Below are 23542 nucleotides of genomic sequence, written 5' to 3' on the forward strand. Positions count from 1 at the left end.
ACCAAAAGAAAAATCCTCTGGGGGAGAAGCAGAGGAAATAAGAGTCCTCTGCATCAGAATCCTCATAGGTAGTTAAGAGTAAATCCTGGTCATCAGAGGAGACAGAAATTTCAGATTCCTGGTCAGAAGTATCATAAGCAAATTCAGTCCTAGGTCTCTTAGAGGGAGAAGGTTGGCTTCCCCTGATTAAAGTAGTAAGGTCTTTTCAGCCATTCTTATCATTTGTTTTTTAGGCATAGAGGCCTGACCATGCGGTCTGGGCATCAGTTTCCTAGGCATGGTTGGAGTTTTAGGCCTAGAAGAAGAAGATGGCGTCGGTTTAATATGCAAGTCAGGAGGCCTGAGTACACCCTCAGAAGCCGGTGCCTGTAGGGTTGCCACCTTTTCAAATGGCCAAAGTGGGACATTTTCAGGACACACATCAGATTTTACAGGCCAACACATACCCACGGTCAGTACAAAGGATATAACTTTACTTTTTTGCCTAAATAAAAGCTTATTCTTGTAGCAGTTTAGTTGCTTATTCTGTTTCTTGTAACATTTAAGTATTTTAGATACAGAAATAACTATTTTATGCAACTATTACATAAAATATGGGACATAATTATGTCCTACAATGTCAGGACATTTGCCATTTTTAATATTTTATGTCAAGACACAACTGCCCAAAGAGGGACTGTCCCTCACAAAGTGGAACAGGTGGTAACCCTAGGTGCCTGCACAGTGGCTCCGGACCCATCCAAGGTAGAGGCATCCGTAGGTTCCACAGCTGAAGCATCTTGCAGCATACCAGAATGGGTCTTAGTAGAGGCCTGCAAATCTGAAGTAGCGGGTATCAGGGGCTGCGAAAGCGCCTCACTGAGTACCGGTGAACTGGTGACTAGCTTAGCAGAAGCGTCGTCTGCAGCTTTGGACTTAGCCTGCCTGTCTTTACCTTTACCGACAGCGAGGTACGTCATGGTCAGAGTCTAGGCAAGGAATACAGTACGAATGAACATCTTATGAGGTATTTGCTTTCCACAAGAAATACAATTATTGATTTTTACTGACATCGGTTTAGAGCAAGAAAATGTTTCCCCAACGGGGTACTTAGCTTTAGTTGAAGACTTCGATTCTGAAACTTGAAAACAAAAATTTCAGGAATCGGCCAACTGGCACTTGCGAACTGTTTCTGCTTCGGGCTCCGCACGGCAAGAAAGTCTGATGTAATGGCGTCGGCTGTATGCTTTATACCCCTGACTACATGACATCACGGAAGATGAGACAACAACCGACGCAGGACCCAAGACTTTGATAATTAGGCTGACTGAGGGCTACTGCAAGCAGATAACCCAAATGATATGATAGCAACAGTGAAGCACAAAGAACATTCTCTTTTTCTTTTACCAGAAACCACCTTTACAAGAAGATCAACAGCCTGAATAAGATCCTAAGCCAGACCTAATAAACTACTCCTGTCCAGAGGAACTTGTGAAATAGTAGACAAATGTTTAGCTTTCTGTTTCTTTTTGACAAGAAAACTGAGGCAAACAGGTTTATTAATGGCAGCAGCAGCTTCCTCAGGGACAGGTACAACATTCTTTCTAAACAGGCAACCCCCCCCTCGTCCCCCCGTATCCCAAGAATAACAACAGTTGCTCTTCTTTGCTCAAAGGGGGGACCCAACACTTGCAGAGGACATGGTTAAACCATGGTCTATACTGGCTGTAGGTGCTACAACAGAAGGATATGGAAAAAAAGATGGGTGGTCCGACGAACCAGCTTTGGACACACCACAGTCACCCACCTGTGGCACAGGTAAATTGTGGTGGCAAAGGCTGTTTAACATTTTCTTTTTGGGGCTGGAAGATGAATCGACCATGGGACCAGTTGTTTTTTCCATGGTCAAGTCAAAAATTATGTCTCTCTCCTGGGGAAACTAAGCAGTATAAGCAGGTAAAATTTCAAAGTCCCAAAAAGTCACTTTTTCCCAGTAAAAAGCCTTTTAATATATTTTGCCAGTCCCAAACACAAACTCCTAAGTACTTTTAAATAATACATATTAAAAATGGAAGCTTACCTGCCCAGTAATGGAACAGCACAAGCAGACCATCAATCCTCAAAAACCTGCAGAGGAGTGCTCTGATCTGTGGCAGAAAAGCTTTGAAGGGCTTGCCACCCAAACCCATCTTTTTAGACAGCTCAACTCAAGCTGTGTATTTGTTTGGGTGCATGGAAGGTGTCCTGAAGCTTTGGAAGCTGGCCAGTTGTTATATCATTGGCAGGATATAACCCATATAGCTTAGGCTACTGCAGCTGTCAATCAATACAATGAACATCATTACTTTCTTGGAAAGGGAAAGATCTGAATTAAAGATAATGATGGAAACAGGTTCATAGCTTTATACTACGCTGACGACCACAAGGAACATTTTATTCATAGCCATTCATACTAAATGTATCCAACATGTTTGGTGCCCTAGAGGTTATTTTTAGAGGTATATGTAAGCTAGGGCATGGGTGGTCAAACATTTGGAAGTTACATCTATCCACTGGTGACACAGGTGACACACCAGGAGTGAATTTCTGACTTCCCATTCGCTAATCTAGGTTACTGATACATACCTCTCCATACAACATGTCTTATTTATGTCACTAGCAAGGATTTAATACCTGGATTGAGTTGTTTTAATGCTATTTGTTTTGTGGATATGCAAGAGGTCCATCAGAGTGGTATTCTCGGATGCTTGTATGCCACACAGATTACCCATCAGCAGTCTGCAGAAGACAGAGTATAGGTACAGGACTTTGAGATGTTCAGCAGAGGAAATGTTGTTAAAGCTGTGTATTCTTTTTGTGATGAACCTTTGTGAATGTTCCAGCTATTGCATGTGCCTAGTTAGGCACATACTGAAAGAGTCATTGTACTGAATGGTAGGTAATAAGAGGGCTGAGTACCGTGAAATGATGACTTCCTTGGAATAGATGCCATACCCTTGCTTATAAGACTGAGTAACACAGAAGTATTTCTTTACTACCTTAAACACATGTTGGTTGAAAGCCAGGTTACTGTGTACATACAACCCAAAATCCCTGAGTACTGGGTCTACTCTTAGAGGCATGTTATCAATGAGGTAGTTTGCTGGGGTAGCAGACTTCCCAACGGTTAATATCACAATAAGGGCACTGAGTTTTAAACTGTGTCTACTGCACAAGTTATTTATCTGTATTAGTCTTTCCTGTAGAATTATCAGTGCCTTGGGAGATTCTACAACTGCTCCCAGTCTGCAAACAACTGCAGACTTGGTCAGCCAGAGGCCGTTGACACTGGCCTTGTCTTAACAGAAGTTGATTCCAAAACATATAGGACCCAGGCCTTGAGCCCTGAGGGATTCTGCTACTGACCAGCCTTTTTGTAGCAGTGAACTCTTCTATTCTAACTTCCTGTGTAACACCTGAGAGCCTGCTAGCAATCCAGTGTGTAACGTAGGGGCTTATGCCTAATTCTGTGAGTCTGTTTTCAATAACAGAGTGCAATACTGTAGCAAATGCCTTTGGCAGATCAAGGTAGGCAGTATGCACCATTTTGCCCTTATCCACTTGCCTTGGTGTACTTTTTGAAGAAGTCTACAAGACTGAGTAGGCATAATCTTCCCTTGACAAAACTGAGCTGGGTTGGATCCTATGTTTGGAGGTTTCCAATGTCATTATTAATCATTTTCATGATATTTCATGATATGTTTTCTATTAATGGTTGGGGGGGAGTATGTTTGTTGGTATTTGTTGATGGGCGAGTGGGGGGGTAAAACTGGAGCTGAATTTGTCGGCTAGCAGATTTGCTATATTTTTTGGTTCCATGTAGGTGGCTCCATTTACAATTAGTTCTGAACATTGTTGTGTCCAACCTTTGAGGTTACAGACATAGCTAAAGAAAGCCTTGTGGGTGTCCTTGGCCTAGGACATTGTCGTGTACAGCCTTTGAGGTTACAAACATAGGTAAAGAAAGCTTTGTGGTTGTCCTTGGCCTAGGAAGCTATTTTTACCTCAAAAGTGGCTTTGGTATACCTGATTTGCCCTCTGACTTGTCTATTTAGATTCATGAGATAGTTTTAGCCTGCTGGGCATTGTATTTCCTGACTTTTGCAATGACTTACTTCCTTATGATGTACAGCTATTGATGTATGGATTCCACCATGGTGGCTTATTTTTTTGAGTCTGTTCTCAGCTTATTTCTGGTAGACACAGCTGTCTCTATCCATTTATTAACAAACAAGATTGTACACAGTATCTGTGAACAATTCCACATAGGTGACTGTGTTCTCGGGGTTTTGGGGGGGGGGCTGAAATTATGTTAGGTTGTCACTTAATAATACAAAGTTTGCCATACTCAAAATCCCATAAAATATCTTTATTAGTAGTAGATCCCCATCTATGGCCCAAGAAACCAGTAACTCAAAACTTAAAATTACGGGAAACACTCACCATCTAAGCCAATACCATATTGAGGGACGACTTTAACTACCCCATTATAAACTGAGAATCATACATAACCCAAAACCTAAAGGCTGAGAGATTTCTGGACTTTGTAAACAGTAAGACCCTGGACCAGATAGTACACATCCCCACTAGGGGAGCAAACATACTGCCTGGCCCTTGCTAACATGGGTGGATGCTGCCCCCAACTGTAATGTCCTCTCTGGTGAGAGCTGACCATAAAGCTTTTTCCTTTGAAATAAAACCTATGACCCCAGCTAACCCCGTAGCATTAAGGAACTATTCGTAGGTAATTTGGACGTGCAGAGTCACAAGTTTGTAAATCTTGTTTGACCAGCCTTGAGGTGACCTTGTTATTGGTGTAGATTGAGACACATCCTAGTCTATGTCTGTGCAGTAGCTGGCCTAAAGTTGTGGAAGGCATTATAGCCTTGCACTGCCAGGGTGCTCTCCATGGCTTTAAACCATTTCTTGGTAACTGTGCAGATGTCTGCATTCTGCAAGGTGAGGAAAGCTTGGAGGGAGTAGAGTTTCTTGTTAGACTCTTGGCATTGAGCTGTAGCACTTTTAGATTCCCCTTGATTGATTTCACTATGTTGAAAGGTTTGTTAATTTGTCATAAAAAAGGCACTATGGACGAGGATGATGTTATGGCCAACTGTCAAAAGCTTACAGGGGGACAGGTGCAGGGCAAAGCAATGTGGTCTGTCAGCCATATCCTCTTATTATGATTAATACTGCACCCCCTTGGAATGATACTAGAACCTAAACCAGTCATTAAAGTCAATCATCTTCTGTTCATGTTGTGGTATCATCACTGGTGAAGGTAGAACGCTTCTCAATGCTAAGCTCATACCATCCTCTGACACACAGTCTGAGAGCTCCATGTTTCTCTTCATATACTCCAGGAAGGCATGTCTCACATTATTTACATCCACATGGACTATGAACAGAGTCGTACCGGTACCTGTGGTCCAGTGAAATGAGCCTGTATGTGTCCGATCTGGCGGATTGTGGCCCCTGATAAGACAACTGCCCTTGACCTTCTCTTTATACAGCCTAGTGAATGGGACGTGTCTCAAAATGGAGTCTCCTATGACTAAAATATTGGGTTGTGTGGTGACTTGCCTTATGGGTTTTGAATTTCTGGCTCCATGTGGAGTGGCTGTGTGTTGTAGTGGGTGCTGTTTTAGTGCTTTTGGGGCTGGTGAAGATATATGTTGTAGGTCAAATGTCTGGGAGGTCTTTGGCATTTAGAAGGATTATTTTTAACAGCCTCAGCATATGTAGGTCTTAGGGTCTGATCCACACTGTGTGTGGTGGGTGTAAAGTGCATTTCTGACAACATGATTGGTAATATGTGTGCTTGTATTTCAGAGCTTTCCCTCCAGTGGTATTGTGTAAATACATCTCACATTCCTTATCAGTTTGTTTGAGAATACACTGGTCATCAGTAAACATAAGGTAACAGCTACGTTTCCTCAGGATGCCCATATCCACCAAGCTGGCTGTGAAGATATCGGAGTTCATAGGTAGGTACTAGTCTATCTTCCTGAGGGCATTTATAAGCCTAACCAGAGTGTGTCGGCTTTCGCCACCCTATTGATTAATTAACTGATCCTCTGTCGAGCAGAGCCAATGAAGTGATCCCAGGGGTGTATTTTCTGTTACCCATCCACTCATCAAGGTTTCTCTTGAAGAGTGTTAGAGAGGGGCTTTGCCTGATGTAATTTGGAATTTTGTTCAAAAGCATGGGGAGTCTCTGTGACAGGAATCTATCCCTCCAGCATGTTCTATTTATTGTTGTGGCAAAGTTTAGCTCACTAGAGTGTGTGGCTCGCAGTGACTTGGATTTCTTTAGGTGGAGCATGTCCATGAATTCTGAGTTGGAAATCACCTCTGAGTAAGCAATATGCCACTGAGTACAGCTGGAGTTTTTTCAGTCGGGCTACATAGGGCATATGTTTGAGGCCAGTAATCCTCTTCGTGAGGTACTTTTGTGGTCTTTCCAGCTGTTGTAAGTGTCTTGTGAGGTACATCCCAAATGGGGCATTGTACTCTATGATGGGTCTAATGAGTGACGAGTACAGAGGCACTATAACCTCTTTATTTCTAGATGCGAACCCTTTAGTAATTAGATGGGCCACATAGAAGAATTTCTTAACTACTTTGGCAAAATGATTGTCAAAGAAGAGATTACTATCTACCTGGGTCCCCAGATCTCTTATTACCCCTTCTGTATTAAGGAGGGCTACCACCTATGTGGTAATTTGTGGGTATTTTGTTTTTCACAAATGGGATGACTATGCATTTTTTGGCATTTAGCTTGAGGCCATGACTTTGACACCAGGTGCCCGTCTCTGTAAGGCCCTTTTGGAGGATGTCCGTGTCAGCTGGAGAGTCAATTATGGATTCCAGTTTGCAGTCATCGGTGAACTTGGTTAGCCATAGTCTTCCTGTGTTTGCCTGTACTTCTGAGAAGTATATGCCGAACAGTAGGGGTCCCAGGACCGAGCCTTGTGGGACACCACTTGTGACTGGTTTAGAGTCGGACCTAGAGCCCGCTATTCTTACCGTGTGAGTTCTGTCTGTAAGCCAGTTGGCAACCCATCTCATGACATAGGAGTTTATGTTCAGGTTGGTGAGTTTTTCTGTAATACCCGAGTGGGGAATGGTGTCGAAAGCCTTGGCGAGGTCAAGGTAGGATGTGTGAACTACCTTTCCCTCATTTATGGCCTTGGTGACTGTCTCGAAGAAGTCAACCAGGTTTAGTAGGCAAGATCTGCCCTTAACAAAGCCGAACTGGGTCTGGTCGATTGTTTGGAGGTTCCCAATATATTTGTTCATGAGTTCCATGATGATGCGCTCCATAGCCTTGCAGACCAGGCTAGTCAGGCTTATGAGGATTATAGTTACCAGGGTCAGTTGTGGCACCTCCTTTGTGGAGAGGAATAACCGTTGCTGTGCACCATTCTATGGGCATGTAGCCTGTGGAGAAGCTGAGGTTGAACAGCGTGTTTAGGTGGGGGGTTAGTTTGTTCTGTAGTTCGTGCAAGACGCAGCCTGGGACACCATCTGGTCCCATTGACGCTGTGTTTTTGGCTTTTGAAAGGGCTGTTTTGACCTGTGCGTCTGTGATTTTTGGGACACTACGCTTTTCTGGTATTGTTGTGGGCCCCTTTGGAGGTGAGAGGGTGGTGAAGTTTGCACTGAATCTATCAGCCAGGATGTTGGCAATATCAGTAGGTTCGGTATATTTTGTGCTATTTTGCACTAGTTCAGTGCATATCTGCCACTTAGATTCAGCTAAAGAAGGGCTTTGTGTTTATTTTTTGAATCCTTGGCTATTTTTCTTTCGAAGTTAGCCTTGGATGATTTCATGAGAGACCTTAGTTTCTTACTGATACTGATCAGGGATATCTTTCCTTCTTGGGATTTGCTTTTTTTCTGAACTAGTTTCCTCCTTCTATTGTATAGCCTGTTTATTGCAGGGGGTCCACCAAACTGGTTTCCTTCTCTTAGAGGAGTGAGTCTTGGTTTTGCTAGGGATGGCACGATCAATGCATCCTTGTAGGTGCTCACAGAGTGCATTTGTAAAGATTTCTGCATCTTGGGCAGCGTTATCCTTCAGTGTGGGGACTGTGAAACTTACCACCTCTTTCTTAAGTAAGGTGAAGTTTGCTTTAGAAATGTTTTTTACTGTGGCTTCCTTAGTTGGGGGTGGTGGTGGGGTGTGGACATCCAGAGTGATTAGTTTATGGTCTGATCTAACCAGTGAAGGGTTGTCCTCCGGTGTGAAACACCTGTCGCCCATGTTGGTGATGACCAGGTCCAATATGTTTTCACCTCTAGTAGGGAAGTTTACCAGCTGATCCAGGGCATTTGAGTTGATGAATTCCAGGAAGAGCTGGGCCTGGGAATTTGTACTTGAGTAGTTTTCCCAGTGAATGGTAGGGTAATTGAAATTGCCCAGTATCAGGGTGTTTGGTAGTACCGTCATGTTTTCCAGTGTCTCCACAAAGGTGGAGTGGTGGTCCTGGGTCATGGAGGGTGATCTGTAGTAGGCCACAATTTGCACTGTAGATTTGCCCTATGTTAGTTGCACATGGATGATCTCAGAGGTATCAAGTTGTGCCACTAACCTGGAGTTGTAGGTATCCTTGATGAATATGGATACACACCCCCTCCTTTTGTGTTTCGGTCCATTGTGTTTCGGTCTGTGTTCTGTGGCCGAAACATGTGGTATGAGTTGTAGACCGGTAGTGCTGGGGTGCTCTCTGGAGCCTTGAACCAGGTTTCAGTTACTGCACAGATGCCGATGTTCTCCATACTGAGGAGAGCTTCGAGCAAGTGTATTTTGAGATTTAAACTCCTGGCGTTGAGTAGCATAATCCTCAGTTCTTTGTTAATTGTGCTGTTTACAGAGATGGTTTTGAACGCACACAATGGTAAACTGCACCGCCCACTCTGCCTCCACTTAGGGCAGTGCCTGAACGAGACAGTCTTCCAGGTAAGGATAAATGTGAATGCCCTTTATTCTGAAAATAAGACAAGCTGTCATGACAGATTCATATTTCAACCTAACCCCTACCTATGGAATAAATGTACAGTACGTGTCAAGCAAATTAACACATTTAGCATGTTCAAGGTAACCCTAGACAATTGGATGGGCAGCCTCAAATTCTTCCTCAGTCTATCTTGTGTTGCCCTCCTTGGGGCTGGAGTGAACATCTGAGTGCGGTTTATTGTCTAGGACTGTATAGACCTATTATCTTTCAGCCTACAAATGGGGAAATAATGACTGGTTTAACTTGGGAAAGTAAGGCTTGATGGTTGCAGAGGGTGACAAGAGATTAAAAAAAAATAAATAAAATTCAGATTTTTAGCATACTAACATTTTTGTTTAAAAAAGCAGACAAGATAGAGATCACTTTGAAACAGGGCCTGGAAGATAAATGCAGAACAATTAACCTATTTAGAATGACAGTATGTGAGCAATGTGGTAAGGGATGCATACGTTAATAAGAAATTAAAAGTTTGAAAGCTCTGGCTATGTGACACGTCTTCCAGCCTAAAACAACAGAAGAAATGTTGGCATATGTGCACAACTACAAGTATGAAATAGTATCTGAAAAGTGAGTACATAATTAAAGTCTTTAGTGACAGAGGGTGTGATGGGTGCTGCAGGCAATATATACATTACTTGAATTTTGAACATTCTAGGGGACAGGCTGTGGCACAGCTCTAGCCTAAAAGAATAAAATAAAAGGGGATATTGGCATACAATCACTAGTAAATTAATACAAAAATACCTGGTTTCATGATCTGTCTGCTGGTCACTATTAAAATAAATATAAAAAGTTTGAATTTACCTGAAACTGCAAGGAGTTCTTCCACCACAGGGGACCATGTAACACACAAAAAACTGTTTTGCAAACTCTGTCTAGGAAAGCTGACCTTGGCCTGGCTCAGTGTTTTTTTGAGGTCCCTCATGTCTTTTACCATAATTCGTCTTTCTGATGACAGCGTTGCTATTTTACAACTTGCAAAACCATCTCCAATCTTGAAAGAATTGATTCCCATGCACCAGTGTTCTGTAGACGTTTGCTGATTAGTTGTGGCATTCGCAATAAGACCAGGATGCTGACGAACATCTGCAAGCCAAAGGCCTCCATGCATGGAGCAAATCAAGAATAAATTGCTATCCAAGAGTTCTAAATTGCTTACTACATGAATGATATCTGAATCTAGAGGGACAAGAAAAGTGAAAAATTAATTAATGCAGGTAGACAGCAAGGCACCACAAGAAAATGTTAGCAAAGCAGAGAGATATGATCAGAAACGATTATCACATTAGAAATAGCTCAAACTGTATGTCACAAGGAAGCTGTTTATTTACTTCATTTTAATTTATTTATTGCTTTTGATTAACAGGAAAATCTGACTGGGTACAAGACCCCTTTTCAGTGAAGGCCTGTGAGAAAAGTTCCACAAATACATTAAGTAAAAATACATAACACGATCCACAAATATTCAGTAGATCAGTTTACAATATAGTCGCCATATGACCATGTCAGATATATGAAACAACATTACACATGTGATATAATTTCAAATACTAATCAAAAATGAAATATCTCAAGTGATTAGAAGATGTTAAGATGTGAAAAGATCATTTTTTAATAATACAGAGCAGAAAAGTATAGTTGTGTACAGTGCACTTAACCATAACAGTAGATGTTTCGATTCTTCACTGCTGAAGTTGCCTTTAGGCTCTGTGGGCTGTGACTTCCCCAAGATGTAGCAACCAGGAAGCTTCCAAAATTTCCGGCTTCCTCCCACATTTCCACTTTAACAGCTGACTGGTCAGGCCTAAGGAGGGAAAATCAGCAGTCAGATTGGAAAATCTTTAGGACTTTTTTGCCTAAAAGTTAGCTAGCAGCATACTCATTCTAAACTGAATAAGAAATAACAACTAAGCTATTTCCAGACAATAACTTTATATACTAGGGAATGGTGCATGGGTGTGGAAGTGCAGCAGTGAGGACTTTGAACATCTAATGTTATGGGTAAGTGGAACTTACACAAATGAATTAGGTTCATCATTCCCACTTGTGCAGTAGCCTTTAGTCTATATAAGTTGATTATCAAAACCTATCCAATCCGGAAGGAAGAAGGGTATGAACCCAAGAGCCCCTGGAGAAGGGTACTAGCAAACCCAGTCCTGGATTTAGACAAAAGAATACAATGCCTTGCATAGGTGGATATATACAGAGGACCATGTAGCTGTCTCTATAAAGCTACCAGAGTCCACTCCTTTCCAATATGCCATCAAAGAAGACTACGGCCTTAGAGTGTGTGCTTTAGTACTGCTTGGAACTGGTTTATCATGGTAGATATAACAAAGGGTAACAGCTGTGGACAACCAACTGGAAATGGTCTGTCTGATATAGGTTGTCCTTTCTTAGTCCGGTATAAGAAATAAATAGCTGACCGGCTTTTCTTAAGGACTTGATTCTACTGAGACAGCACCTGAGCTGCCTAAGCATGTCCAGAGTATGTGGAATCCTTTCACCATGATTTTGAGTGTTGGTATAAAACACTGGGAGATGGACGGCTGGATTTAAAGAAATTTTTAAGTAACCCTGGGCATGAATGAGAGATTTGTTTATACTAATACCCTATACCAAAAGCAGACCAGAAACGATTTACCCATCAAGACCAACTCCAATACACATCTTACAGATATCAGGTCAGACAGAACACTTTCCCATGTAATGAGCCTTAAATCTTCTTAATGCACAGATCCACAAGGTGATGTGGTTAACTTTTCCAGCAAAAAGTTAACTTATCAAGATGGAACAACTTGTTTGCAGGGTGATCTCATTTGAAACACTACTATCAGAAACTGTTTTACCAAGAAAACATTGAAGAAAGGGAAGGATCCATGGGTAGACATACTGAAGTGGCAGGAAGATGTACCTTTATAAATCAGTAGGAAGACCAAAAGCTAGTAACCTGCACAAACATTTAACTACCAGTAGTACACTCCAAGATAGAGGTCTGCTAACTGGGTAGGCACCAACCAGAAAATTGTCCCACATGTTAAGATAATATTTTCTAGTATTAGAATTTCTTGCCTATTTTAGTACCTGCCGCAAGTCCTCTAAAAACAGGTGCTTAAAACGTTATCAGAATCTAGGCTGATACTTTAAGATGTTTTAGGTTGGAGTGTATCCCCCTTGTCTTGTGTGAGGATTTAGATACTGAGGAAGCTTGTAGTAATTGCCCTCGGCCATTTTCATAAAAAGAGAGAAAGTACAGTTTTGTACCTACCATAAATGTAGATGTCCGATAGGTATGCATCTGCAGTCATAACATATGGGTTGTCCTGCCTCAGGCAGCCCTTCGGTCGGCCGGATTCCAAAGTCTGGGTCTGGCCTCAGCTGATGTCGCACCTTCCCCGACGTCAGAGCATCTGGGGTATAAAAGCATCAGCTGACGCCATTTTCCTCAGTTTTTCCTGCCCCAATATGCCAGGTGCCCTCTAGGAAGGCTAAATTTGGATAAATGCAATGGAATTCCAAACATTTGCAAAATTATATATATATATATATATATATATATATATATATATATATATATATATATACATGTATATACAAACAAATACACCATAATAGATTCCCCCAGCTAGCTAAAAGAGGGGTAAACACCCTAGGAATACCACAGAGGGGTAGGAGGGAGGGTAACCTGACTGCAGATGCATACCTATTGGACATCTACATTTATGGTAGGTACAAAACTGTACTATGTCCTTCAAGGATGCATCTGCAGTCATAACATATGGGTAGAATACCATAGCCAATCTGGGGGAGGAGGTACTAAGAAAAGGATGGTGTAGTTAAGATCCCCTGCAGGACTGCAGTAGCAAAGCCTGCTCTGGATCTGGAGTATAAAGGTAGATTGTAATGTTTGGTAAATGTATGCACGGAGCTCCAAGTAGCAGCTTCTAAAATGTCCTTGGTAGCCACCCTCTTAGGAAGGCTGTAGTGGTGGCCGTGGCCCTTGTGGAATGAGGCCTGATGTTTGCAGGAACTGACTTTCCATGAAAGGAGTAACAAAATCGAATGCAATTTCCTATCCATTTTGAAATTGTCTGTTTGGAAATTGCTTTTCCTTCCACCCCAGCATGTGCAACAAATAGTTGGTCAGTTTTTCTACTACTTTTAGTTCTGTCCAAGTAGTAGCGTAGTGGTCTGTGAATATCCGGGGTGTGCAGAAGTTTTCCCCTATTCTGTGGATTTGGGAAGAACGTAGGCAAGTGAATAGCTTGGTTCAAGGATACCCTAGATACCACCTTTGGCATAAAAGTAGGATTAGTTCTTAGTGTAACTCTGTCCTGATGGAAGATAAGAAATGGCTGTACTGCCATTAATGCTTGTAACTCAGATACTATTCTTGCTGAAGTTATTGCCAAAAGGAATGCAGTTTTCCAAGACAGAAACTGAAGATCCGCTGTTGTTGCTGGTTCAAAGGGAGGAAGTGTTAGTTTCTCCAAGACAAAGTTGAGATCCCAGGCCGGTAAAGGGGGTTTTCTTGGAGGTTTGATATTTTTGATCCCTCTCAGAAATTGCTTGAGGAGAGGGTGTGAGAAGATAGGTGGATCCACATTGTATTCTGCTGAAATTGCTGAGGCATGAATCTTAATGGAAGAATAGGAAAGGCCATTGTGGAACAGTTCTGCTAAGTATTCCAGAATATGTGTCATGCTTGCCACTGTCACATCTAAGCCTTTTGATGTGTTCCAAATGAGAAATCTTTTCCATTTAGCTGAGTATGTCTTCCTTGTGGAAGGCCGGCGAGCTTCCATGATAATGTCCTTCACTCTCTGTGATAAAACATTTTGTTTTGGATTTAAGGATTTTCCAGGCAGTTAGCTGCAATGTTTTTAAGTTGGGATGCATGATCTTGAAATTGTTCTGCGTCAGAAGAAGAGGCCATAGGGGGAGAGGCCATGGTTTTGCCTGTGACATGCTCCTCAATAGTTGATACCAATGTTGCCTTGGCCAGTCTGGAGCTATCAGAATCACTCTTGGCTGTTCCTCCCTGATCTTCAGTAGAACCCTGTACATTAAAGGGAGAGGTGGGAAGGCATATACTTTTAGAGCTTTCCAGCTGAAAGAGAGAGAGTCCACCCTCCATGCTTGTGGGTGGTATGTCCTTGAGCAGAATGTCCTCAGTTGATGGTTGAGGGGGGAGGCGAACAGATCTATCTCAGCGTTCCCCATGCCTTTGTTATGAGTTGGAAGATGTCTGGGTGCAGCATCCATTCGTGTGCATCCATGGTAGTTCTGCTTAAGCCGTCTGCCAGTATTTTCCTTTCCTGGCACGAACTGGGACTGCAGTTGGATATTGAGTTTCAGGCATAGCTCCCATAGATTCATAGCCAGCCGGCATAGAGGGTAGGAGTGTGTGCCTCCCTGCTTGTTTATGTACCACATGACCGTGGTGTTGTCTGTCCTTATTAACAGATGGCCTTGATGAAGGAAGGGTTTGAAAGCCTCGATTGCATGCATCACTGCCAGCATTTCCTTTTGGTTTATGTGCATGTGTAGCTGTCCTTGAGACCATAGGCCTTGGATACATTTGCCCTCCATGTGTGCTCCCCATCCTCGGTCTGAAGCGTCCGTGGTGATGGTTTGTTTTGTTTTTGGGTTGTTGAAAGGCAACCCTCTGTTGGACTGGCAGGCCTGAGCCCACCACAGGAATTCCTTTTGATGGCAAGGAATGATTGGTATCAAAGTTTCCAAACTGTGACTGTGTTGAGACCATACACTCCTTAGATACCATTGTAATTTTCTCATATGCAGCCTGGCCTGTGGTATCAGAATTATGCAGGATGCCATGTAACCCAGGGCCTGCAGGATTTTCCTTGCAGTAAGTTGAGCTTGTCTTGTCAGATTCATGAAGTAATCCGGAAGTTGTTTTTGTTTTTCTTCTGTGAGAAAGGCCATTTGGGTGGTTGTGTCTAGATCCGCACCCAGAAAGGTTACCCTTTGGGATGGAACCAGTCTTGATTTTTGGATGTTGACTGTGTATCCCAATGCCTGTAGTAGGTGGATGGCATAGGCCAAGTCTTTTATCAAATTTACCTTGTTGTCCGCTTGTATAAGGCAGTCGTCCAGATAAGGGTAGATTTGAATCCTCTGAAGTCTGCAGTGTGCAATTACTGATGCCAGGCATTTCGTGAATACTCTGGGTGCAGTAGATAAGCCAAAGGGCAATGCTGAGAATTGATAATGCTCTGATCCTGCAAGAAATCTGAGGTGTCTTCTGCAGTTTGGTCAAATAGGGACGTGCAGGTATGCCTCCTTGAGATCTAGAGTCACCAGCCAAGACTCCTTGCCCAACATGGGAAGAAGTTGCTGTAGGGTCAGCATCTTGAATTTTGGCACAATGAGGTAAGTATTCAGTGCGGACAGGTTGAGAATAGGCCTCCATTGATTTTCTTTTCTTGGTACAAGGAATAGTCTGGAGTAAAATCCTTGGCCTTGCTCTGAAAGTGGTACCTTTTCTATAGCTTTCATTTGAAGCAAGTTGTTGATCTGCTTTAAAGCCTCTGCCCTCTGATTTGGTGGTCGGTTTGGCATTCCGTTCTTTTGGCAAAGTGTGGAAGTGGAACCTGTATCCTTTGTCTATTATTTGCAGTGTCCATGTGTCCCTTGTAATATAATGCCAATTTTTCGAGAATAAAGCAAGCTTTCCACCCAAGGGTGCTTCCAGTTGAGCCCTGGTGGGCGGAATCAGAGTAAAGTCATTGAGCCTGTCCTGGTGTAGTAGTTGTTGTTGCTGCTGTTGCACTACCTCTCTGGTTGGTAGGCTGCCACTGACGGCCTCTGTAAGAGCCCCTAGATTGGCCTCTGCCTCTGGGGCGTTTGTTCCTGCCTCTCTGGGCTCTGTCCGAGTCTGGAAAGGACCAGTTTCTTAGTAGGCCAGTTTCTGCTGAATCTCGGTGGTTGTACTTGTAGGAAATCCTTAACTGTTTGCACAGATTTTGCCTTTTCTTCATACTTTAAGACCTCCTGAGCAGAGGAGCCAAATAAATTTTGTTTCTCCATTGGAGCATCCAGGAGTTTAGCTTTAACATGGTCTGGCAAAGACTGTTCCTTCAGCCAGGCATGCCTACGAATAACTGCCCCAGTCATAGCTGACCTAAATGAAGCCTCCAGTGCAACATAACCACACTTTAAGAAATGATTACTAACCTGCTGTGAGTTGTGTACCGAATCCTGAAGGGATTTATGGTCAAGGGGCTCAGGAGAAGAAAGCTTCTTGTTCATTTCATCTAACAAATACTCTTGGTACTGAATCATATGAAATTGACAATTTAGTGCCCTGACGGAAAGAGTTGCAGAAGTATATACCTTCTTTCCCCATCTCTCTAAAGCTCTAGACTCTCTTTCAGAAGGTAAGGATTTTTGGCAGTGGTAGCCGCAACCCCTTTAGGGCCCAGAGTAATAGTTTCTGGGTCTGCAGAATGGGCTTTATACAGATGAAAATGAGAATCCGGTACCCTGTAGTATCTATCAGGTTTGGCAGGGGCCGGGGGGAGAGTATCAGGGGCTGTACTGACATCATTGTACACATCATCAATTACATTCAAAACAGGAGGTATAGCTAAGGGCCTATGCTGAGGCAAATGCAAAAAGGTCCTTAATCTTTTTCTAGAATCAGAGAAATCCTGACCTTGCCATTGAAAATGCTCTCTCATGGAGTGTAGAGTCTCACCAAAGGAAAACTCTTCAGGAGGGGAGGCCGAAGGGATAGATTCTTCTGCATCAGAATCCTCATAGGGCGAATAAGCCTCCTCCTGGTGGTCTGACAACTCAGAACCATCCGAGGACTCATCTGAAGAGTGTGGGTCAGAAGGCTCAGTCCTGGGCCTTTGTCTGGTGGAGGGTGAGAGGCCCTGTCCGGGTGAGGTTGTGAACCTCTAATTAAAGAAATAAGGTCCTCTGCAAGGCTGAGGATCTGAGAACTAGAGGAAGGCCTCTGGGATGCAGTCTTGGGAGGCAAAGCTTTAGAACGTTTAGCAGCTTTAGCCCTAGAAAAGGCCTTAATGGACATGGAAGCAGGGGGCCTAGCTGCCCCACGTGCAGGAGTAGATATGTCCAAAGGTATGGTGTCGGACATATCCTGGGCACTGGATTCGGTAGGAAGTTCGGTAGCCGACTCAGCCGGGGCATCCCGGGCCGCGGTGGTTGGTTGAGTGGATTCAGATGAAGGAATCTCCGAGGACTCAGTTTCGGCCGAAACCGAGACACTCGTGGTAGGCTTTACCGTGGTTTCAGCCGAAACCGCAGGCCGCGAGTGTCGGTCCTTGTCCTTCCGTTTTTTTCACCAAATGTGATGTCGGAGTCTCCGACGGCATTTTATATGCAAAACTAGCCCCAAAAAATTCCTCTGCAAACTCCGACCGACGTCTAAGAGTTCGTCGGTTGAAGGAAGCACAGGCTGAACAGGATGATACGTCGTGGTCTGGGCCTAAGCAAGGAAGGCAGTAGGAATGGAAATCCTTATGAGGTATTTGTTTCCCACAAGTTAAACAATTATTTATTTTATCTGACATCGGCTGAGGCAAGAAAGAGTCCCCAACAGGGTACTTAGCTTTTTTGAAGTTTTCGGTAGCTGAAATCACTGGATCTGACCGACCGGCACTTGCGAACAGCTTCTGCTTCGGGCACCGCGCGGCAAGAAAGACTGAGGAAAATGGCGTCAGCTGATGCTTTTATACCCCAGACGCTCTGACGTCGGGGAAGGTGCGACATCAGCCGAGGCCAGACCCAGACTTTGGAATCCGGCCGACCGAAGGGCTGCCTGAGGCAGGACAACCCATATGTTATGACTGCAGATGCATCCTTGAAGGACATCTAATATTGCCTGGGCCAAAAAGGGGCTCACCAAAAATATTTTTAAAGAAGCCTTGTGAACCTTTGGAATTACCCTGGATGTCAGTGGAAAGGATAGAGATGCACAAAGTAGTATTTCCCTGCAAGGGAATGAAAAAAGCAACTATTAAGCTGTCTTTCTGCATTCTTGAGGATCTGTGCTGATCCTGCTCAGTCTGTCTGTCACTATGCTTTGCTCTGATGGAATGTAATATGCTTGGAGAGTTAAAGAAAGCTGAAGTGCTACCTCCCAAGTGATCACAGCCAGCCTGTATACAGGGTACAACCTTCAGCCCCCTCGGTGTTTGATACACTTACCACATAGGTTCATAAGTGTACACTAGGCTAACCACTGCACATCTTTGAGAGATAGACAATGGTGTTACCTATATGGGCATTTGTTGCAAATTTGGCGACTGTACTGTAGTGCCATTCCAGTTTGCTGAGATGGATAGATTGTTAGTTGGTAAAGATGGGTGCAGAGTAATAAGTATAGACAGAAGAAGGGAGAAAGCAATATGTTTTCTCGCAGTCTGTCAGGTAGGGTTTAGCTTTGTGGAGGAAGCCCAACTTTTAATGCACCTTAGGAAGAAAAGATGTGTTGGCCCTTAAGCAAATTCTGTCTTTGCGGAAAATCAGGTAAGGGGGTTTGCAAGAAAAGGCCTATGACTCTGAAATTCATCTGGATAATGTAATAGCCACAAGAAAAATTGTCTTCCAAGACAGGAACTTCAAATCTGCTGATGCTGCTGGTTCAAAGGGAGGTTTAATTCATGCTTGGAGTAAAACACTAACATCCCATAGAGACTGCATCTTGAATTGGCTGTAGTAAGGGGGACACTCCCCTCAAAAAGACTCTAGAGACTCAGTGATGCTATCATTCTGACCTATGTGGTAATTTGAGATTGCAGTCATTTGTACTTTGATAGTTGTGAAACTGGGACCACTATGGAACAGCTCAGACAGAAATTGCAGTATGGAAGGGATGGGAGCAGAAAATGGATGTATTCCTTTTGACATAGCTCAGATGGAAAACATTTTCCATTTGTTATGATAAAACATTTTGTGGATTGTTTTTGGGAGGCTGACATAATCTGAACAACCAATGCTGGAAGCCTGGCATCTCTGGCCAAAGTCACAAGTGGAGGAATCAAGCAGTTAGTTTTATGGATTTCTGATCTGGAGGAGGCAATATATTTGTATACTGATCCAGAATCCATGAAGGATGTACTAGTAGAGGCCACAGGAAAGGGAACCATGTTTGTCGGGTCCAGAAAGTAGCAATGAGGACTACTCTGGTCTTGCATTGTCTTGCTTTCTAGAGGAAATTGTTCATTCAGGGCAATGGGGGAGGGCTGCATAAAGGAGACCTGGGGGCCATATGTGGGCTACAGTGTCCCTCAGTGACTGTCCCTGTGTAGGGGATCAGGGCAAAATAACAGCTGCATGTATTCAGGTAGGAAGCAAAGAGATCACAGCAAGACTAGCCTCAGCAAAGGAAAAGTACAGTTTTGTACCTACCATAAATGTAGATGTCCGAGAGGTATGCATCTGCAGTCCTAACACATGGGTTGTCCTGCCTCAGGCAGCCCTTCGGTCGGCCGGATTCCAAAGTCTGGGTCTGGCCTCGGCTGATGTCGCACTTCACCCAACATCATAGCTGCTGTTTATTGGGTATAAAGGCATCAGCCAACGCCATTTTCCTCAGTGTTTCTTGCCCCAGATGCCAGGTGCCCTCTAGTAAGGCTAAATTTGGATAAATGCAATAATTCCAAACAGTGGAGAGCAAACAATATAAACAAATATAGATATATATATATACATATATACAAACAAATACACCATAACAGATTCCCCCAGCTAGCTAAAAGATGGGTAAATACCCTAGGAGTACCACAGAGGGGAAGGAGGGTGGTAATCCTGACTGCAGATGCATACCTCTCGGACATCTACATTTATGGTAGGTACAAAACTGTACTATGTCCTTCAAGGATGCATCTGCAGTCCTAACATATGGGTAGAATACCATAGCCAAACTGGGGGAGGAGGTACTAAGATAAAGATGGTGTAGTTAGGATCCCTTGCAAAACAGCAGTTGCAAAACCTGCTCGGGATCTAGAGTATAAAGGGAGATTGTAATGCTTGGCAAATGTATGCACGGAGCTCCAGGTAGCAGCTTCTAAAATGTCTTTGGTAGCCACTCCTCGTAGGAAAGCTGTAGTGGTGGCTGTAGCTCTTGTGGAGTGAGGTCTGATATTATCAGGAGATGTCTTTCCATGAAAAGAACAAATGCAATTTCCTATCCATTTCGAGATTGTCTGTTTTGAAATTGCTTTTCCTTGCATTCCTGTTGCATATGCTACCAAAAGCTGGTCAGTTTTTCTGCTGGTCTTAGTTCTGTCCAGATAGTAGCGTAATTGTCTGTGCACATCCAAGGTATGTAGCAGTCTTTCCCCCCTGTTCTGTGGGTTGGGGAAGAATGTAGGTAAATGAATCGCTTGGTTCAATGATACTCTGGAGACCACTTTTGGCAGAAAGGTAGGGTTGGTTCTCAGAGAGACTCTGTCCTGATGGAAGATAAGGAAGGGTTGTACTGCCATTAATGCCTGTAGCTCAGAAACCCTTCTTGCTGAAGTGATTGCTAGTAGGAAAGCAGTTTTCCAAGACAGGAATTGTAATTCTGCTGTTGCTGCTGGTTCAAAAGGGGGGAGAGTTAACTTTTCCAGCACAAAGTTGAGATCCCAAGTAGGTAAAGGAGGTTTCCTTGGAGGCTTTACATTTTTGATTCCTCTCAAGAACTGCCTGAGTAGAGGATGAGAGAAAACAGGAGGATTCAAGTTGTATTTTGCTGAAATTGCTGATGCATGAATCTTAATGGAGGAGTAAGACAGGCCATTATGGAACAGCTCTGCTAAGTATTCCAGGATGAGTGCTATGTTTGCCACAGAGACATTTTCTCCCTTTGCTGCACTCCAAATGAGGTATCTTTTCCACTTGGCTGAATAAGTCTTCCTTGTGGAGGGTCTGCGTGCCTCCAGGATAATGTCCTTAACCCTCTGGGATAGATCAGGGTTATTTTGGTTTATACAATATTCCAAGCAGCTAGCTGCAGTGTTTTCAAGTTTGGATGTAGGATCCTGTAGTTGCCCTGTGTTAGTAGTAAGGGACTTAGAGGTAGATGCCATGCGTGTGTCCGAGACATGCTTCTCAGTAGCGGGTACCAATGTTGCCTCGACCAGTCTGGAGCTATCAGAATTACCCTTGGTTGATCCTCTTTGATCTTCAGTAGAACTTTGTACATCAAGGGAAGAGGTGGAAATGCATATGCTGTCAGGTTTTTCCAGCTGAAGGAAAGTGAGTCCACCCTCCAAGCAAGTGGGTGGTATGTTCTTGTGCAGAATTTTTCAATTGGTGATTGTGTGGGGAGGCAAACAGGTCTATCTGTGGTAGTCCCCATTTCTCTGTTATGGCTTTGAAAATATCTGGATGCAGCATCCATTCGTGAGCATCCGTGGTAGTTCTGCTTAAGGTGTCTGCTAGAGAATTTTCTTTTCCTGGTACAAATCTGGCCTGAAGTTGAATGTTGAGGTTCAGGGCCACATTCCACAGGTCCGTTGCCATCCGGCATAGAGGATATGAATGTGTACCTCCTTGTTTGTTGATGTACCACATGACTGTGGTGTTGTCCGTCCTTATCAGCAGATGACCCTGTTGAAGGAGTGGTCTGAATGCCTGGATCGCATATTTCACTGCCAGCATCTCCTTTAGATTTATGTGTAGATTCAGCTGGTCTTGGGTCCATAGGCCTTGTATACACTTGTCCACCATGTGAGCCCCCCATCCTAGGTCTGAGGCGTCCGTGGTGATGGTCTGGCTTGGATGTGGTTTGTGGAATGGCAAGCCTCTGTTCAACTGGCAGGCCTGAGCCCACCACAGGAATTCTTGCTTCAGGCATGGAATTATTGGAATCTGGTTTTCTAGGCTGTGCTGGTGTTGAGACCATACATTCCTTAGCTACCATTGTAACTTTCTCATATGTAGCCTGGCATGCTGAATCAATATTATGCAGGATGCCATGTAACCCAGGGCTTGCAGGACTTTCCTTGCAGTAAGCTGAGTTTGTTTTGTTAATGACATGAAATAGCCTGGTAGTTGCTTTTGTTTTTCTTCTGTGAGAAAGGCCATCTGAGTTGATGTGTCCAGATCTGCCCCCAAGAATGTTATCCTTTGGGAAGGTACTAGTCTTGACTTCTGCATGTTGACTGTGTATCCCAGGGCTTGCAACAGTTGTATGACATTTTTCAAATCTTTTGTCAATTGTGCCTTGTTGTCCGCTTGTAATAGGCAGTCGTCCAGGTATGGGTAAATTTGAATTCCCTGGAGCCTGCAATGAGCAATTACTGATGCCAGGCATTTCGTGAATACTCTGGGCGCAGTAGATAAGCCAAAGGGCAATGCTGAGAATTGATAATGCTCTGATCCTGCAAGAAATCTGAGGTATCTTCTGCAATCTGGTTGTATAGGGACGTGCAGGTATGCCTCCTTGAGATCTAGAGTCACCAGCCAAGACTCCTTGCCCAGCATGGGAAGAAGCTGCTGGAGGGTCAGCATTTTGAATTTTGGAACAATGAGGTATGTGTTCAGTGCGGACAAGTCGAGAATAGGTCTCCATTGATTTTCTTTTCTTGGTACCAGGAAAAGCCTGGAGTAAAAACCTTGGCCTTGTTCCATTGGTGGCACCTTTTCTATAGCTCTTATCTCTAGTAAGTTGTTGATTTGTTTTAGAGCATCTGTTTTTTGGCTTGGTGGTAGGTTTGGCATTCCCCTATTTTTTGGTAGAGTGTGGAAGTGAAACCTGTAGCCCTTGTCTATTGTTTGCAAAGTCCATTTGTCTCCTGTAATGTAATGCCAGTTGTCTGAAAACAAGGCTAGCTTTCCGCCCAAGGGAGCTTCCAGTTGTTCCCTGGTAGGCGGTATCAGAGCCAAGTCATTGTGTTTGTCCAGTGGAAGTGGTTGTAGTTGAATCTGTGGCGGTACTTCTCTGGTTGGCAGGTTGCCACTGACATCCCCTGTAGGCACCCCTAGCTTGATTTCTGCCTCTTGGGCATCTATTTCTGCCTCTCTGTGCTCTGGAGTTGTCTGGAAAGGACCAATTCTTCGAAGGCCAATTCCTGCTAAACCTCGGAGGTTGGACCTGTAAGAAATCCTTGACTGTTTGGACAGATTTTGCTTTTTCTTCCACCTTCTTCAGAACCTCCTGTGCAGGGGAGCCAAACAAACTTTGTTTCTCCATGGGAGCATCTAGGAGTTTTGATTTAACATGATCTGGTAAGGACTGTTCTTTTAACCATGCATGTCTTCGAATCACTGTTCCAGTCATAGCTGACCTAAAGGAAGCCTCCAGTGCATCATAGCCACATTTTAAGAAATGGTTACCGACCTGCTGAGAGTTATGTACCAAATCCTGAAGAGACTTGCGGTCTATAGGTTCAGGAGAGGAAAGTTTTTTATTTATCTGGTCTAACAAAATTCCTGATATTGAATCATGTGAAATTGACAGTTTAAGGCCCTAGCCGAAAGAGCAGCAGAAGTATAAACCTTTTTACCCCATCTCTCTA

General features: G+C 43.6%; 1 protein-coding gene across 2 annotated transcripts in view; it reads right to left on the minus strand.

Moving 5' to 3' along the window:
* Positions 1-23542, minus strand: part of WDR73 (WD repeat domain 73) — a 400526-nt gene that overhangs the window by 65231 nt on the left and 311753 nt on the right. Inside the window, exon 7 of one of the 2 annotated variants that reach the window (XM_044072626.1) lies at positions 9846-10220. The exons of the other annotated variant lie outside the window; for it this stretch is intronic. Within the exon in view, the coding sequence (XP_043928561.1) occupies positions 9846-10220 (375 nt within the window). The remainder of the gene's footprint in view (positions 1-9845; positions 10221-23542) is intronic. 2 annotated transcript variants of the gene reach the window in all.

This window comes from Protopterus annectens, chromosome 5.part0 (assembly GCF_019279795.1).
Source record: "Protopterus annectens isolate FY-2018-M chromosome 5.part0, PAN1.0, whole genome shotgun sequence".
Lineage (NCBI taxonomy): Eukaryota > Metazoa > Chordata > Ceratodontiformes > Protopteridae > Protopterus > Protopterus annectens.